The sequence below is a fragment of the Micrasema longulum genome, unplaced genomic scaffold (genome assembly GCF_059751315.1).
Source record: "Micrasema longulum isolate JH-2025_06_02 unplaced genomic scaffold, ASM5975131v1 h1tg001825l, whole genome shotgun sequence".
NCBI lineage: Eukaryota > Metazoa > Arthropoda > Insecta > Trichoptera > Brachycentridae > Micrasema > Micrasema longulum.
This window is the reverse complement of record NW_028278999.1, coordinates 292,752-311,001: the sequence shown is the minus strand read 5'-3', so window position 1 is coordinate 311,001 and position 18,250 is coordinate 292,752. Positions and strand designations below refer to the sequence as shown.

Sequence of the window (18,250 nt, the reverse complement as noted above, 5' to 3'; positions counted from 1 at the left end):
TTTTGAGTAACACGCACTTATTTTATTTTATTTTATTTATTTGTTCTTTTACAATTTATGTAACACTTTTTTTACATTAATGACTGTTTCCTAGTGAAATTTGACGGATTTATTGAAATATGGAAAGGGGGTATTTTTACCATCTAGCATCATTAATTCAAAATTTTAAGATTTTAAGTTATTCCCTATGGAACTGGGGTATCGATATAAGTTGTGTTCGTTTTTTTTTTTAAATTAGCTCCAGTTTTTAAAAAACGGTAATGAAAATTTTTTGAGCAATTTTTTATTTTAATTTTCTGCTTAAAAACGGAACAACTTATGCTAACATTCAACGCATTACATAACGTATACGTCAAAGCATACATAACACGAGAAAAATGAACAATAGAATTTATATGTAAAAAAATGCCAGTAATTAAAGTAAAAGGAAGCTATTCTCTTCAGAGAGACACATTTATACATTATATTTCAAACAAACGTAATGAGGACGGCGATGATTAAAAATAAAAAATAAAAAGTATATTCTTGATGCTATAATGTTATTGAATTATGGTATACTCAGAATAAAACTTCGGACTTATTTGCCGTGTAAAAAGCTGAGTTTTCACAAACTTGAGTGTTGGTAATTTAAATTTTTTATGAATTATTTTGTAGCTGAATTCCGAGGCAGATTCTTGTTTTCTTTTGCCATAACTATATTCCTAATCGCGAACATTAACATTCAACCGGCAAACTTTTGGATACCGGGTAACCTATAATAAGTTACAACCAAATTATTGCCTACCAAACACGCGCTCATAATCCACAGAGGCTATCATTGAGGTAAAAGTAGGTATGCAATATACCTAATAGGTGCCTTCATCTAGTTATGTAATACAATATGACTGTTAACTGTAAAAAATGTAGCAATGCAAATTCGTAAACACAAATTTGATAAATATTTTCATGAACGCAACTAAATTTAATCTCAAGTTAACAAAGCATCTGGAATGTCTGAATTGTCTCATAAAGTTTCTTCGCCTTTATGTCTCGTGCCTCTAAATCTGTTCTCCAATATTTTTCATCTCGCCAGTAGTTGTCATAATAGCATTGTTGTTCTCGTCTTTTGATTTGGCGGGAATTGTAAGAAAATTATTCGCAATACCGCAGCAATCGTTACGGCTTGCGCGCGCCGCGGTGCGAGGAACTGAGAGGCGGAGAGGGGCTGCGCGCGTCAACAGCGACCGACTCTCGATACACTGGAAGTGGCTGTGTCAATCTACGCAAAATGGTAAGTTAATCTTCTATCGTATCTACGCTTATTGTCGCAAAACAAAACATTATATTCAATTAATAATGTCACAATGTATGTTTTACACAACACGCTGGCTTGACCATTACCGCAATTATCATTTATCCGCAATAAGTACCCTAACACAAATGTCAAATGAAGCTTACATATTTTGCCGTCAGGGGCGCTAACTTAATTTGCAAAGGAAATTGGACGTTGTTTACCGTCACTTGAAAAATCGGAAAACTCTGTTCTGTAACGTTAATGGTTTTTGTTTAATATTCCAGGTGATGGATATGTCTGCCGTGAACAATAATAACGTGCAAAAAAGCCACACCATCGCGGTAACAAATATCAAAGATGAAGAATCGTTCTCGTATTCTTTAATTTTACTGAAAGGCTACGTTCCTTGGCGAAATGGAAATGAAGAAAATAAATTGTTTTCTGTGATAACTTCCAATGGTGATTCTTTAAAATCTTCTTGGGACGTTGTCAATGGAGAGTTCAAATGTTTATTCGATTTAAAGAGAGGCAAAAACGAGTTGACACTCCAATACGAAGACAGTAGTCGTTTGTTAACTTTGGAATATTTACCAAGGAAAACCAATCTGAGGGTAACACCCGTGTACATCGTCTGCCAAGGGCACGATGGCATCTTCCAGAGTCCCCAAGGAGTTAACAGCTCTGTGGAGAGTGCCTGCTCCAGGATTGCCGTGGGAGCCAAGCTCATCCAGTGTATCATGGCAGAGAAATTATTTGAGCTCGGTTTGGGGAGAAAAACTTTCCAATTAGAACATGACATTAATCCTAAAAAACCGGAATGCATCGTTTTCAAGAGTAATCTAAACGTAAACAAAGCAAGAAAAATGAGGGAAAGTGACCTATGGAGCCATTTTGGGAGAGAGTTAATGCTGTCAGATTTAGGAACAAACGATCGAAAATTTATGGCTTTTATATCTTGCACAAGGTTCAAAGGAATGGATATTATCGACAAAGTTCTCACTCATGAAGAAATCGTCTCACTCACCGAGGGACACGCTGCCTTGGGAGGTGGCGGGCTCGCGGTGTTCGGGTCAGCCTGCCTATACACTTGGCCCACGGTAGTCGAGGAGATCATCCCCAAGTTTATGGACACTACGGTCATTGACGCCAAAAGGTTCATGGATGACAGCTGCTACCGAGGAACCATGGGTGGGTGTTTCGCTACCACCCTCGGTTCTGTGTGCCATGAGCTGGGGCACACGTTTGACTTGGGCCACACCAAAGACGGAATAATGGGCCGAGGGTTTGACCATGTCGATCGAGTGTTTACAGTCGGAGACCGAAGGGGCCATCTTATGAAGGACTCTAACTTCAATTTCAACGGTAAACCCACTCAACATACCACAGTCTCTTTCACTCGGAACATTAATGTCACGATGAACATTGGAGAGCCATTGCGAACTCTTGGCCCCCGAAGTAAAACAACTCTGGGTAATTTCGTAAATTACAACAATGAAAATCTCAGACGCGGTCTTAATATCACACCCATAAATCGACCACCCTTTAATTCGAATAATATGATAAAGAGCTATGAATCGAAGAGAAATTCAATGATTAAATCGACGAACGATTTTACTTACTGGACCAAAAGCTGCGGGGTGTTCTTAAGTTATCATCGTTGGTTTAATAACGAGTATGGACGAGAAAGGGAGGCTATAACGAGGTACCTGAGATTTGACAAAAACAAGATGATGATTTTATCGACAGCCGGAATTCGAGTTGTGGAAGTCCGAGAAGAAGCGACCGGAATGGTTGTGGATTCCTACGAATTCACAGACACTCCAGAGAAAAGGTTTCTCATTCCATTTACTTCCGCAGCCAAAAACAAACTCTTGGTGATCGTAGTCGAAGATGACTTAGGAAACGTCTTGAAACAACTCTTCACTTATTAAAAATACATATATTTCATGCTTAAATTAAAACTTATAATAAGTCATATTTTAGTTAAGAGCGATCGACAATAAGCGCGAAATAGTTAGATGCTAGAAGCTTATAATCAAAATATTTGTTAAGATACATTAAGTGTGACTAAAACAAAACTGACGTTTTCAATTTTCATAATATAGTGCTTCGACTTTTACTACACCGCGAGCAGCACGCAAACAATACTATTTTTGTTTTCACGTGGCCTGTCACCATGGAAAAAGTCAGTGATAGCAACATAATAACAAAATCATCTGTCAAAAATTACGCTTTGACTGTGACCTTTGGCAAGCTGACGTTTGACTGCTGCTGACTGTCGTGTTCTGTCACCCGTGATTATGTTAGATTTGAACTTTGATCGACAGTCTAAGAAAAATGACTTCTGCGATCGATTGTGATAGTGCTAATAAATGTGCCAATTTCTTCAACACCATTCAGAAACCCTTTCCTTCGGTTGAAAATGGAAAAATCAATACTCGGGAGTTTATTGACGCAGCCAGAGGAGTCGTGACTCTAGTTGGTACGGTTTGTTTACCTTCTTTTAAACTCGTTAAATTCCGAACACGATGGAAAATAATATATCATTTACTTATTCAATAGTCATAAAACAACAATAATTTACTTTCAGAAAAACTTGGCAGTGTCTTTACACCCGTCAAGTATGATATGAATGGGAATGTTGAGGTAATTATGACCCTATTACGTGATCATACCTATATAAATAACTATTGTAATATTGTTTTTATGTGTTCCACCTTGAAGCCGACATTGTTCTTACTATTTTATTTTAGAAAATTCTCAAGCGATATGATGCAGATATTATCAAAAATGAAACCCTCAATGATTTGGTTTTGAGTGAAAAGGCTGAAAAGGGAAATCTTGCTACAGATGCACTTTTATGGTTAACTAGGTATGTGTTTTTTTAAATATGTGCAGTAGACAATGCAATTTTTATATATATTTTCTCAAAATTTTTACTGGACTTTGTTTATAATATGCCTAACTACTAGAGCCCTTAGGCACTAAAATGTAATTTTTAAGCAAGGTTTTTTTTTTTTAAATAATTTATTTAGTTCAACAAATATTAGCAAATAAACACTTGTATATGTAGTTCTACAGAATTGCATGCAAGCATGCAATTCATCAGAAGGTTGTTATGTTATTTTTCCTGTTTAATACCGTATTAGTTCGAATATAAAGCGATGTTTTTTACTCAAAATTATTTTCCAAAAAAAAACATTTGCATTATATTCAGGGTTTAGTGAAGTTTTCCTATCATTCCTGCTCCAAATATAAGACGCGTTATATTTGGGCTAATTTAGTTACTAGCCTACCTTAAGAATTTTATTTGATAATTACATATCGGCGGAGTTTTTATAGTACCGGGTTCTGCCGGTAGGATCGTGTAGAACTAGATTTTCTCAGTCAAAATGCTAAGTGTCCACTCTGGAAATGGTTATGTTTGGCTTGTGTGAATTGTTTTACCTTTTTTGGTCAACAATTGGCATACAGAGAGGGCTAATTTGGTAGCCACCGTTCTCATTCCAAAATTTTCTCTTAAAATTCATTGCACTGAGTCCACAGCTTCTTTAATGGTCTGTCATCGGTTTTTCAGGATGATTTATCGAATTTCAACAACATTTTCGTCGGTTCAGGCTGTTAAAGGATGTCTAGAGCGGGGTTGGTCATTAATTGACATTTTACCTCCTTTAAAACGGAAAAACCACTCAAAAACTTGAATTTTGCTCATAGCATCAAGTTTGTAGGCTGTTGTTAAATTGTTAATGTTTTAAGTTGTTTGAAAAAATCCAAGAAAGATTTTTTTCTCAATTGGTCTCGGTGTTGTGGTGTATTTTTCATTACCTCCTTCCATATCCCCTCTATCCTACCTGCTGACAAGCCTCAAAATAGAGGCTTAGCGGGTTTTGTCTTTAAAAAAAAATATTTAAAAAAAGTGTTTCTGTGCCAGATTAACCGAGCAGGAAGCAAAATTTAATGGCTGCACGCTCGATAATCCAACGCAAAAACAACAAGCACACAAAACAACTCATCAAAAAATTCCTACAAGCAAAACGGAACATTCTCCAGCGTGGACACTTAGCATTCTGACTCAAAAAAGGTAACTCTACACGATCCTACCAATAGAACCCGGTACTATAAAAACTCCGCCCACCGCAACATTAGTTCGGTTGTTTTTGAGGAGCCCCTATGTATTTGACCAGTGTGACCTAAAAAGACAATACCTCAGTCTTAAATGAAAATATCAAATTTTATAATGAAATCAATGTTTTTTTCATGTTTTTTTTAATCACTTTATTGATTTTTATGTTGTCTATGATTATTTATAAAACAAATTATGTAAAAAATATACAGTTTACTATCTTAAAACTGATCTTGTATTCCTAAACGGGCCTCTGAAGCTTATTTAATAAATTATCAAAGCATACAATGCAATGTCCTATTTAGTATTTCACGTGTCGGGTTAGTCCTAGGTTTGAATGCAGCTCTACCACAATTTTTTTATAATTTTTTTTTATTGATAACAAATAAAAATACAATATTACAACTAAATACAATTTTTTACGTTTATCAAATACATATATTTACATTAACGTTTCCCATTACGTAAAATTGATTTCCATTTTCGAATATGGTTATTTACACTGATTAAAAATGCTCCCAAAATCAAAATATTTGACTAAGCAAATCATAAGAATGCAAATATCTTATCAATTAATATTAAACTGTATCTCTTTTATTTTAGGGCTCTGCACTTAATAGAGCTGTTTTTAGAGCAAATTATGTTGAATAGAACGGAGGAAAATAACTCTGAAAATCTTCAAAAGGAATTAACTCACGCATATTCATTATCTGTAAAACCGTACCACGGATGGGTGACACAAAAAATATTTTCCGTAAGTTGCTAGCTATGTATTTGATTTAGTAATATGTGTTTGATTTAATAAACTACAAAATCTGAATGTACATCATGTAGCACAGTACTTCAGGATTATAGGCGAGAGTAGTTTTGTTAAGTGTACAACGCCCTTGAGATAATTTTCACAAAAATGGCGCTATTTAAATTATATTTACCAACTACATAATTGAATTTCAGTTATTTGTTATGGGATATTTGTTAGACCCCCAGAAACAGATTAACCCTTTATAGTATACCTAGAACAAAGCGAGTATGGAGGTATTTAAAATAAAACACTTTGTAAATTTACCACACAAGAGTTTAATACAGAGGTTCCCCAACTTTTTTGTGTCGTAGACCCCTTGCCATGTTTTTCGGTTTTTGGTAGACCCCCTGCTTACCTGATATTGATTTTTCATAAATTTCTAACTGTAGTGAAGTTTAGTGTTTTATAAACTTAAAGTTAAAACAAATATTAAGTTTCATACATTTATTAATTGAATTTAAATTAAAACTACTCAAAATAAAATTTTGTATCTGTTATATAAAATAAATGTAACATAAAATAAACTAAGCAATAAGTAAATGTTTTTAGTGGGAAGGATGAACCTGATGCTTTAATAATAAATTATCAACATTTAGCGTCAATTTTGTCAGGTTTAATCTTAAATCTCCTCGGCCAATGATGTCCAGTCTGTTTCTTTTTTTCGTTAGGAGATTGGTAACAGCTCTGAACCCCCTTTCCACTAGGTATGACGATGGAAAGGAAATTAAAAATTTGCTCGCTATATTCCATAATAAAGGATAAGTAACGGGTTTTTTTTTTGCAGCCAGAAGTACTATCAGTGTATGTTGAGATCCACTATCGTGGACCCCCATTTTCATTTCATGGACCCCCAAATTTTTTTTTCGTTGACGTAGACCCCTTGCAGGTTGTCATAGACCCCAGGGGGTCGAATCACTGGTTTAATACATTAAAACACGACGAGTTTCGGGTAATCAGTATTACCCATCCTCAGGTGTAAATATAAACCTTTTAATGTATTAAACTCTTGTGTGGTAAATTTACAAAGTGTTTTTTTTTTTAATAAATTCAAAATGTTTTTCCACAAAGTAAATGCTGAAACAATAAATCCAATGAGTATGGAGGTATTTATTTTTAATATATTATATTAATAATGACTCTTACATAAGAGTATTGTCATAATGTACACTGGTAGATCAGTCTTCTACCCAGCTTTTTCAAATGCAATATCTATATATATAAAAATGAATTGCTGTTATTAGTCTCGCAAAACCTCAAAAATGGCTTTACAGATTTATGTATGTTTTTTTGCAAAATTTTCTAAAACAAATAAAAAAAACATATTCAAAAACATTTGCAAGATGTAAATCAACACAAACTATAGAGAAGAGAGGGGGGGGGGAATATAGAGGTTCTATTGTATAAGAAATTAAAGAACTAGTTAAACATCCTTTGCAAAAAGTTTGTTGTATTTCAAAACAAATCGGCGTTTAGCTTATTTTAGTGACTATAAATTATTTAAAATATTATGTTACAAAGTTTTTATTTGTATTTTTAATTGAAAAACATAACTGCATTGTTTCAGGTATTGTGTCAAATGTGTCCAACGCGTTCTCAGTTATTCATCTCTTTGGGAATAGCTGACGATGATGGATTTAACGTGCTGGAAGATTTCATCAATAGGTTACGAACAAATCGTTCGGAAATTCAATGCTTTTATGCCATTCATAAACTAGATAACAACCTTATTGTTTAAACAAAAAGTTGATTTATTGATTGTTACCCTTGTTATTTTTTTAGTGTTAAAATTTATTTTTATTTATTTGATTATTAATAAATAAATATATTATTGTTACAGTGGAATCCAGATATTAGGATCGCGGGTAATGTTATTAATTGGTAATTGTTATCAAAAGTTACAGGTCCTGTAGGGATCTTGATATATGACTCCACTTATTAATGTACCTACACCTAATTTAAAGTTGCATTTTTACAATAAAATGCATTTATTCAAGATAATTATTTCTCAATATAAAATGGTAACAGTTTACCAAATGAGAAATAAACTTATGTTGGTTTTAAATTTATTGCAACCGAGAGGAAAAACATTTTTGAGAAAGGAATATGGAAGGCATTTACAGGGCTAATGATCTGTCGTTGGTTGGTTTTTTAAATTTTTTATTGATCACTATAATTACATAATTGATAAATGTTTTTTATTTTTTATTCTATACAATCTAATTTTATATTTTTTTATGTTATAGCTGTTACTTTCCAAAAAAGGAAACTAGCTCTTGTGCTTGGAGAGTCACTTATACTGTTATATTTATTAAGTAATGTGAAGTTATGTTATTTCAAATACACAAGAGAAAATAATTAAAATTATACAAAATAAAAAGAAAAACAGAAAATAATAATACTGTAATACTAATTAAAATAGAATGCAGTTTTCACTCGGGTTCAAAAAATGTATTTAAATTTACTTTGAATTTATTTACTGATATATTAGTTTTAATAGTTTTTAGTTCATTGGGTATATTATTGTAATTTTTTTATTCCTTTCAAAAAGATACTATTTTGACCACGACTTGTATGGAATTTGGGAATTTTGATATTATTTTGGTATCTGAATGACTTATTCATCTCACATTCATTCATTTTTTCTTCTTTGTAATTTTGTATAATACAATTTATTTTGTAAATAATTTATATAATTTATATTAATATAGATTGTACATTTTGAATGTTGAAAGTTTCTTTAAAATTACTTTTATAATTAATGTTTGTACTATTTTAAGAGGGTTTAATATATTGGCATATGCACCACCCCATCCAACAACACCATATTGTAATAAAGATTGTACAATTGAGTAAATGCAATTTTTAAATGATTGATTCTTAAAACATTCCTTAATCTAATAAATATGTATATACATTTTCTAATACTTTTAACTAGTTCACTAATACGGTCTTTCCATTTTAAGTTTTGGTCTATGTATACATCTCTATGTTTAAGTGGCCACTTTACTCACACTGCAACATTCACCATTCTTAGTATGTTTGAATATCCACACTTCCTCAAGTCTCCCATCTGTTGACTTTAGTGAAATAAAAGAGCTGAAACCTTTATCGATGTGAGTTTAAAGTGGCCACTTAAACCAGCCTATTAAAGATCATAAGCCCTGTAAATGCCTTTCATATTCTCTCTCAAAAATGTTTTCTCTCTGTTGCAATAAATTTCAATCTTAAAAACTCCCTAAGGAGTAAGTTACCCTTTTCTACAAACATTTAGACATACTCAAAATATTATTTTGGGTTCATATTACATTGAGTGTTAAAGTAAATTGTGTTGGTTTTTTTCCAAATGAAGAGAACAATGGGACACAAAAAAAATACAAAAAATTAGTAAATAATGTATTCTGCCCTGCTAAACCAAATAGTCAAAACTAAAAAAAAAAACATTTTACATTTTCTTTTTTGTAATAAATATTCGTCTCACATATTTACTAAACCAACAAGTCATTTCTGCCTCTCTAATATAAGATATTTTCTTGAAAAAAAATTTTTTTTAATCAGATCGACAAAGCATAAAATGCTCTTTCGTCTGCTTGACTTTCGATTTTGAATGTTTGTAATCAAATAAAATAATGCATCTTACATAAAAGCAAACACAATACCTTGTGACGCAGAAAATTTTCTTTCTAATGAGGTATAACCGTTACCATTTTGTTTTACTTTTGATGCTCATTTTTAAATTTGGAAAAAAACAGACACAACTTATGTTAACACCTAACACCTTACATGCGTTATATGATTACAGACTACAGATTATATGATTTATCATGGAAAATATTAATGCTTTAAATATTAATTTTATTATTTAAAATGATTTTATAACCCCATTACCGTACCAAGCAAAGGCGGTTCCTTAATTAATACATAAGTGCAGTGAAAATATAAATATATAATACCCAGAAACGGGGATTAATGCAACATTTCATACATGAATGTATAATTTTTTCAATACCAGCGCGAAAAGATTTAGCGAGATCGACTCTAGGGGATTATCTTCACCACTTCACACAATTTATGTTAACACCTAATATGAAACTAAAATAAAGAGTGCGTGAATTACTTACAGATTATATTAATTAGTCAAAATGAAGAACTTACCGTTTGCATTTATTGTTTTACCATTTGAATTTATTGTTTTACCATTTGATTGTGTAATGATTATATTACAATACTGTTTTGTTTTTATCCAGTAACTTTTAATTTGATCGCATTTGCAATTATGTATATTTTGTTTAAAATTTAATGTTTATTTATAAATGTAAGTACCTACCCATTCTGATCTCTTAAATGTATTTACAAAATATATTTAATTGAAGTTAATTTTATGGTTGCATAATAGTCTGTCATATAATAGACATGTAAATTTAGTTTGTGTTCATTATGTTACTACACATGTTTATATGACTGATTAAAAATGAAGCTAGTCTTGTTAAATGCCTTTGTAAAGCTTTTTTCAAATACAAATATAAAATTTATATTTAGTTAAATGTATTGTTTTTATTGAGAATTTTATGTTAAATATAAATTTTTATTAACATACTGTATCTTGAAGATTTGTGATTGGAAAAACATGTAGTTTTATCAATACATAACTACCAAAATACTAAAATAATTGAGAAATATAAATTGATATACGAGGAAAAAGACAAAACTTTTCACATTCCTCTAAAATTTATATGTGACAACATCACCACTTATATATAATTAACATTTTAAAAATTGATCGATGCAATATTTTTTATCAATTAAAATTCTTTTCAATTCCAATATCCATGTTTCGACAAAGAAAACTTGAAAATATTATATTTTTCTGTTTCTCTCAAACATTATGATGTCATTACAAAACATTATTTTGTCAATAATTGAGGTAAAAATATGATAAATTCTTTTCTTTCTTCTATCTATACCTATTGTCAACGCTCACACCTGGACTTGAAAAGTCCAAGCGTACACTAGCGAAAAAAACATCAATGTGACTATCGCTCCCGTCCCCGACCCTGGGTCGTAAATCCGGAGCCGGCTCGGCACGCTAATCTGAAGCGGGTAGAGACCGTGAGCCGGATGTCGACTTTTCCCCTTGCAAGAAGGGTACTCCCATTGTCGGAGAAAGATCAGCGTCGGCTGCCCTATGCAAGCGTCATCCAGTAAAGGTCGGCGAAAAGTCTGCGACGCAGTACCTACTTGCATAGACTGTCTCAATAACGCCGTCTAGGATCTGGCTCACGCAGTGGTCTGAAAAGTTTTGATAATGCTATGACACTGTATCTCTTTTATAAAACAAATCAAATGAGGCAAACATAATCCCAGTTGAGACTTCTTCAAGCTACTTAATGTAAAAGTCACCTCCATAAACTTTTATCACTCATATTTGAGTTGAGGTAATGTGCCTAAGTTCCCCAAAAATAAATAAACGGAACAAGATAGTGATAGAATGTTGAGTTTCTTACAGAGAACTAATTTAATAAAATGGAACACAAGTATTATGTATTTTTCTAGCGAATGATAAATATAAAGGGTGCTAAGTGGGATTATTTTCTATATGTGTGTAAAATGTGTATTCGAAATTATACATTAATAAACATAAAAATTACCTTCAGTATTGTGTTAGAATATACCTGTAGATTTTTAACAATTTGATGTCATAACTACTTAGAAATTATTGTAAAGAGAGATCGTGTAACATTATTTAATAATGGTGAATTTCGATGTTTCGTGTCATCATAATATGATATTACCTTTTTCAGTTCTCATATTTTAATCTGAGAGTAAAGCGTGCAACTTGTCCTGGAGTAATTTTACGAGCTAAATAAGAAGAAAAATCATCTTGGCAATATATTTAAATAAAACTATCTATTAATTCCCATCAAACTGAAATAATACCCTGTATCACTATGATAGGTATTCATAAATTCTTTAGCTCAGTTGCATCAAGCGTCCAATTGGAAATTACGATGAACTTGGTCTAAAATGACCTATTTTTTGTTTTTCTAAAATGTAAAGAGCTTTCTCTTTCAATTTTTATTTTAAACATTTAGCATTTTCATAAATTCTTTATTCCCAAATGAATAAGTAAGATAAATATTAAAACTGTTTTTAGCAGTGAAAAATATAATTAAAGTAAATTGAAACACGGGGTCGCCATCCTCTTTAACTATTAAGCTTTTTAATATTTTCATATTCATAATGATGGTTGATCATACAAACATAAAACTGTTAAGTATTTGGTTAATATCTTGAAAAGATAATACTCCTTATCCAGTGGCTAGGCATCGGACTAGATATCCAATTATCCCATGTTTAAATCCCAAAATGATAATTTGTTTTTATGTGATATAATTATTCAATATTGGTGCAGTGATTATCTCTTGTCATTATATTAGCTCTTTATCTCTTGCCTAAAATATAACCATTAAATATATCGTTTGCACACCACTATCGATTCCTATTGCAAGCCCAATTGATAAATATGCATACATATATTAACACCTTAAATTATTTCTATCTACTTACTATCATACGAAGGTTTAAAAAATCCTGATGATAATATTTACACTTCTTATTTATTTGATATAAAAATGGAATAACTGATATAAAGGTATTGAGATTGAGTATTTAAAAAATACATACATGTGTTAAAGAAGGCTGTAAATATTGTGTACAAGTATTGATATCAAATGAATGTTAGCTATTTTTGAGTAATATAAAACTTAAAATACGTCATTACCAGTATACCTAGGTAAATTTTACTCTAACTGATTTGTATGAAGTGTCTTCATTGTAGTTAATGTAAAACCCTTTCTTCTTCTCTACACCTTCCTTATAAAAGATTAAATAAATATTTTTATTAGACAATTATTTCTGATTGATAATGTAAATTATGGTTTATCATATTTTATTTGCGCTATGCAAGAGGCGAAAATTTTTATTTTCTTATACATCTTAATTAAATCATTTGTACTGAATTCATTTGTTATCTTCTTCCTTTTGAAATGGATTTTTTTTTGTATTCTAACGATCTATTAGTAGGGTTTGTTGTTATGAGAACACATGTAATAACGACTAGGACTTAAATAGTCAAACAGAACCATTACCTCCGAATAATCCTGACTGTAACAAAGTAGACTAATCCTCTTGTTTGTGTGTAGAGATATTTCACTTAGGCCTCGACAAATAATGACAGAGTGTGCACATGATCAATGTCATTAAAAATATGAATTGTCAAACATGTTTGTTAATCTGTAATGGATTGTTTTCCTGAGTTATGGTATAATGTTCCAATATAATAATAAGAATTATATAATAAGAAGAATTCTTTGTCTAAATTTCATTGTCATGTTTTCTTGTCAATAATCTACCTTCTGTACATTAAAATGTGCACCAATTTTTATTGTTTGTGGAGCCCTAAGTATCTGGACTGTCATCATTTTAGAAATTAAAACACATCAGTTTGTGTATAATTACGAAGCCTTATATTGTGTAGAAAATCTGTGTTGTACAATTTAGCTTTATAAACTTAGGACAGTGAAAATTAATTACACAATGCAATATGTCGTGATCTTGAGAAAATATAACCATTAGCCTTAATATTCTTTTTTTAATAACCATCCCTTCCTTCCTTACAAAATTTCAACTTAAAAAAAATACATCCCAACTGAAATGCGTATAATACTTCTGCTTATCCTAATCTTCTTTGGGCTTTACAGATTTTTTCTCTTTGTCAAGTTCAGCTTTATTTTGTCTGTTTAATGATTTGAATGAATAGTATTGTTTTGCCCTTGCTGAAGCTTCTCTCAATGCCCAAAAACCTGCAACAAGTAATTTATATTACACTAAATTATTTGATAACATAACCTTTCTGATAACAGTGTTTGAAATAAGTACAAGCATTAATTATCAGAAACTTTCACTGCTTGATTGCCAAGTTGCTACTCATGTTTCAATTTATGTGCTGGTTTTTTTTAACTCTCCCTTTCCGGTGATGTGTAGCCAGTACACATTGCATCTAATAACTTTTAAATCTCAGTAAATATAATAAATACTGGGCTAAGATTTTCAGTATTACTTATATATTGTTATATATTTATGTATCGATTTGAACAATGTTTTATAAAATAAATACTTATTAGGCACAAATTTTTTTTTTTATCAGATATTGGAGATAAGTCACATACAATTAAAAGCTTACCAATGTGTCGCATTGTCGCGGTGATAAAGTTTACTTATAAGTTTATAGTCTAGGGGAAGGTCAGCCATTTTTCCCACGCTACTTTAAACTGTTATTTTTAAAAAAGGTTTCACAAAGCAGTTAAATTTGTGAATTAATATATTGACTAGTTTTTCATAGCAGTAGTAACAGTCTTTTTTAATATGAGGCTTTTGCTGTCAGCTGTTTTGGGAGAATAACTGTTTATTTTTATCACCTCTTGTATGTTTAGATATGTTCAGACTAAAGAAGCATTCACACGAGGACAATACAATATTATCCTCTCCCAGCATCGGACCTATTGTCGTGTGAATAGCAATTTAAAGGGCAGGATAATGAACCGAGGCATTTCCTATATGTATGATTTTTTGCATTTTACATTAATTGTGCATCATTCGATATAAATTTAAATACTCACAATTTTAAAAGTTTTACTACTACTACCATGATGTTATTTCTCAGTAGGCAGAGAGGATAGACAGCCGCACACATTTATTCAGACATACATTCCTAACTTCCACATTCATATCATGGACTAAATTTTACATGCTGTAAAGGAAAATTGATATACTTGAGATTCTTCCAGCGTTAAATCCAGTGCTTGTTTAAAAAGATTTGGACATACATACCTACTAAAAATATTTTAGTTTTAATTTAACATTTAACCTGTAAATAGTTCAGCAAGTAGAAGAAGCCACATAATGCAGTGTAAAGTAACCTCAACTGGTCTAGCTTGAAGATAAGGATTGGCCAACTGAAAAGACTGCAACGGCAGTTGTAGAAGAACAGAGAGCATCCAAAAGCCAGCCAATTCTGGTATCTGAAATGATAATGACAACCCTATGCAGTCCCAATCTGGATCTAACACTGTATTCCTTCACTGTCATGCGGGGAAACTAAAACAAGGTGAATGTACTGACCATGAGTACTTGATTGATCACAAATTGACAATACTGCAATGAGAGATACGGTGAAAGCTTTTGAAGTTTCTTTTTTTTCACGGTTTTTTTTGTACATCAATAATTATTTTTTGCCAAATTAGTTTAAAAAAATTGATAGTAAATGATGCAAAACTGAAGAAAGAAACTAGTCTTTATGAACAGCTTTGAGAAAGGGACGGGTGCTTTCATTGTGATATGTTTCGCTACCAGCATGAACTAATAGAAGGACTAATCAAATTTTAATTTATTTCAACTGAGAGGGAAAACATTTTTGAAAAGGTAATATGGAAGGCATTTACAGGGCTTATGACCTGTCATTGGCTGATTTAAGTGGCCACTTTACACACTCTGTAACATTCACCATTCTGCCCATGTTTGAACATCCACATTTCCTCAACTCTTCCATCTGTTGACTTTTGTGAAGTAAAAGAGCTGAAACCTTTATCACGTGGGTGAGATTCATCCAGCTGAACCAAATCACCTACTAGGCAACGCCTTAAAACAATTTTCCAATTTTTATACCATCAGTGTGTAAAGTGGCCACTTAAACCAGCCAATGACAGGTCATAAGCTCTGTAAATGCCTAGACTTCCATATTCCCTTCTCAAAAATGTTTTCCTTCTCTTTTAAAATAAATTTAAATATGAATAACTCCCTAGGGAGGAAATTCAGCCAGTCTGCAAGCATTTGGACATACTCAAAAATTGTTGACTAAAAGATTTTCACGGCCGTTCAAAATCTGAACTAAGATGCGGGATGAGTCTTTTTAAGTCGGTGGTTCTTAACTGGTGCACCGTGAGCTTTTTGGAAGTGCAATGTAAAAAAATATTTATAAAAGCAGAAAAATCCGCAAACAGTAAAAAAAAATTATAGTGAAAATTCCTAAATTATTGTTACAGTTTTCAATATCATATATGCTGAGTTAGATTTCTTAACAATAACTAATATTAGAATTTTAAAAGAGAAAGGCCGAAAGAAAGAAGTGAATTTAGACAAGGAATTGAGGGTAGCTATATCAAATATTCAATCTAATATTTCTGAAATCTACAAAATCTGACAAGCTCAAGGGTACCATATTAATTGATTTTCACATCCAATAAATTGCATTATGCCATGAGTAATTTTAGTTTCAGTTTTTCCATATAAATACATACATTATGTCTGTCCCTCTTTTTAAATATTTTTTTTCTTGAACTGTTATGTAGTCTATTTAATTTATAATAAAAGTTGTGTCCACATGTTTTTCATTGTTTCTTGACCGTTTGATTTTGGTGAACCGCATTTTTTTCTTATCGAAATTGCACCGTGACTTCGAAAAGGTTGAGAACTACTGTTCTAGTTATAATCATGTCTGAAGAAACATCTTCTTTCTCTTTCTTAATCTCTCATCCTTTTTTCTTTCCTCTTTATTCCCTTTTCCCATTGAGTAATAGTATCGATTTAAAGTAATTTATATACAAATACAATTATTTATATTTTTGTATATCTTCAGCATTTTTTTAAATTCAATATGCTTTGCGACTTGAATTACAAAACTGAAACTTTTATTTTATTGGTTGGTTGGAAGAAATTGTCATTTGGCAATAAGCCCGTCAATGTACAATTAACATTTTATACAAAAAGTTAAATAAATAAAAAGAAAATCAAGTGGGAATAAGTCAGTTTCGTAGTGTAGTGTTTGACACATTCGCTTACCATGTTCGAGGTCCTGGGTTCAATTCTTACGAGTGACTAGGTCTTTATATTATATATGTGCTTTGAGAAATCAACTTGTAAAAATGCTTTCTAAGTAAAATATTTTCTTACCCTTTCTGAGAGATTTCCTTTATATCCTAAATAAAGTCGCATACATTCAATTGCAGAATACATTGTAAGAACCGCAACAGATAAAAACTTTGTCAAATTCCCCAAACAGTCAAACTGAAATTAATAAAGTATTATATCACACCATGTTGTAAAATGTTTATTAATTTTTAGTGATATTAATAAAACTAATATTAATAAAATATCAAATTACTTACCTTCAAATACAGAAAATATGTCGTAGAAGTAAACCAAAAGGGGAATAAGAAAACATTGAAAAATAAAAATAACTGCAACATCATATTTGGTGAAGCTTCATAAGTTCCTAAAAAATAATAAATTCTTCTTCATTATTTATGAATTTCAAAGAACATATAAATACTTAATATTATTTATTAAAATCATATAAAAAGTATTTACCTATATCGGCCGAGTATTCAATATTTTCAAGGTCTGGAAAAATATTACTTGAAACTATAGTCACAGCTTCTTTCCACACCATGACGATGTGAATTCGAGCTGTATACGTAAGTTTTACAAACAATATTTATAATTGTCAGTCACAAAGCTGTGTTTTCACTAGTTTTCACGCTTCCAGTGATTTAGAAATATTTACAATGTTTGTTTTGTTTTGAAAATTTGTTTATGTATATTGCCACTACAGAAATAAACATGTCATAATTTCGAGATAATTTTTTTACTGGCAACATGGAAGGCTTAACATGAAGGAAAAAAACGATTTATCCACACTATGACCATTTATGTGGACTATTCATATTTATCCATATCCAATTATTACTACTATACCTATATTATTGATTAAAAATGCAGTGCCTTATGCACCAACAGGTACGAACAAGTGCAAAAATAATAAACATTAAAAAATTCATAATTCTGTCTGTCTCTAATTTTGGCGTTCTCTACGTTCACAAAAAAAGGATATTGTCCCAATTTTTTTATCATGTTATTTTAGTCTAATAAAAAAAATTTAAAAAGATTTTTCTGATGTTTATTGTGTAAACATTTTCCTACATATAATATAATTGAACCC

The 18,250-nt window shown here is 31.3% G+C and overlaps 3 protein-coding genes across 10 annotated transcripts; 2 read left to right on the top strand and 1 right to left on the bottom strand.

Moving 5' to 3' along the window:
- Positions 1 to 1,184: 1,184 nt before the first annotated feature.
- On the top strand, positions 1,185 to 3,351 carry LOC148273853 (uncharacterized). The gene is made up of 2 exons (XM_088238058.1): positions 1,185 to 1,270; positions 1,558 to 3,351. Exons 1-2 carry the CDS (start codon positions 1,268 to 1,270, stop codon positions 3,202 to 3,204), a joined length of 1,650 nt encoding a protein of 549 aa, XP_088094184.1. The 5' UTR covers positions 1,185 to 1,267; the 3' UTR covers positions 3,205 to 3,351.
- On the top strand, positions 3,244 to 13,833 carry LOC148273852 (uncharacterized). Of its 5 annotated transcripts, none has more exons than XM_088238060.1 (6): positions 3,244 to 3,755; positions 3,864 to 3,919; positions 4,027 to 4,145; positions 5,205 to 5,354; positions 6,000 to 6,150; positions 8,036 to 13,833. In XM_088238060.1, exons 1-6 carry the CDS (start codon positions 3,611 to 3,613, stop codon positions 8,078 to 8,080), a joined length of 666 nt encoding a protein of 221 aa, XP_088094186.1. In that variant the 5' UTR covers positions 3,244 to 3,610; the 3' UTR covers positions 8,081 to 13,833. The 5 variants fall into 5 exon arrangements, with proteins under 5 accessions (XP_088094186.1, XP_088094185.1, XP_088094190.1 ...); XM_088238059.1 differs by having other exon boundaries at positions 3,250 to 3,755; positions 7,763 to 13,833; XM_088238063.1 differs by lacking the exon at positions 5,205 to 5,354 and having other exon boundaries at positions 3,255 to 3,755.
- LOC148273851 (transmembrane protein 17A-like) lies at positions 13,699 to 17,848 on the bottom strand. Of its 4 annotated transcripts, none has more exons than XM_088238065.1 (5): positions 17,620 to 17,848; positions 17,418 to 17,524; positions 17,203 to 17,316; positions 15,122 to 15,275; positions 13,699 to 14,057 (listed from the first exon to the last, which is right to left on the bottom strand). In XM_088238065.1, the coding sequence occupies exons 1-5, from the start codon at positions 17,699 to 17,701 to the stop codon at positions 13,933 to 13,935; spliced, it is 582 nt and encodes a 193-aa protein (XP_088094191.1). In that variant the 5' UTR covers positions 17,702 to 17,848; the 3' UTR covers positions 13,699 to 13,932. The 4 variants fall into 4 exon arrangements, with proteins under 4 accessions (XP_088094191.1, XP_088094192.1, XP_088094193.1 ...); XM_088238066.1 differs by having other exon boundaries at positions 17,418 to 17,544; positions 17,620 to 17,757; XM_088238067.1 differs by having other exon boundaries at positions 17,418 to 17,541; positions 17,620 to 17,698.
- Between the last annotated feature and the right edge of the window lie 402 nt (positions 17,849 to 18,250).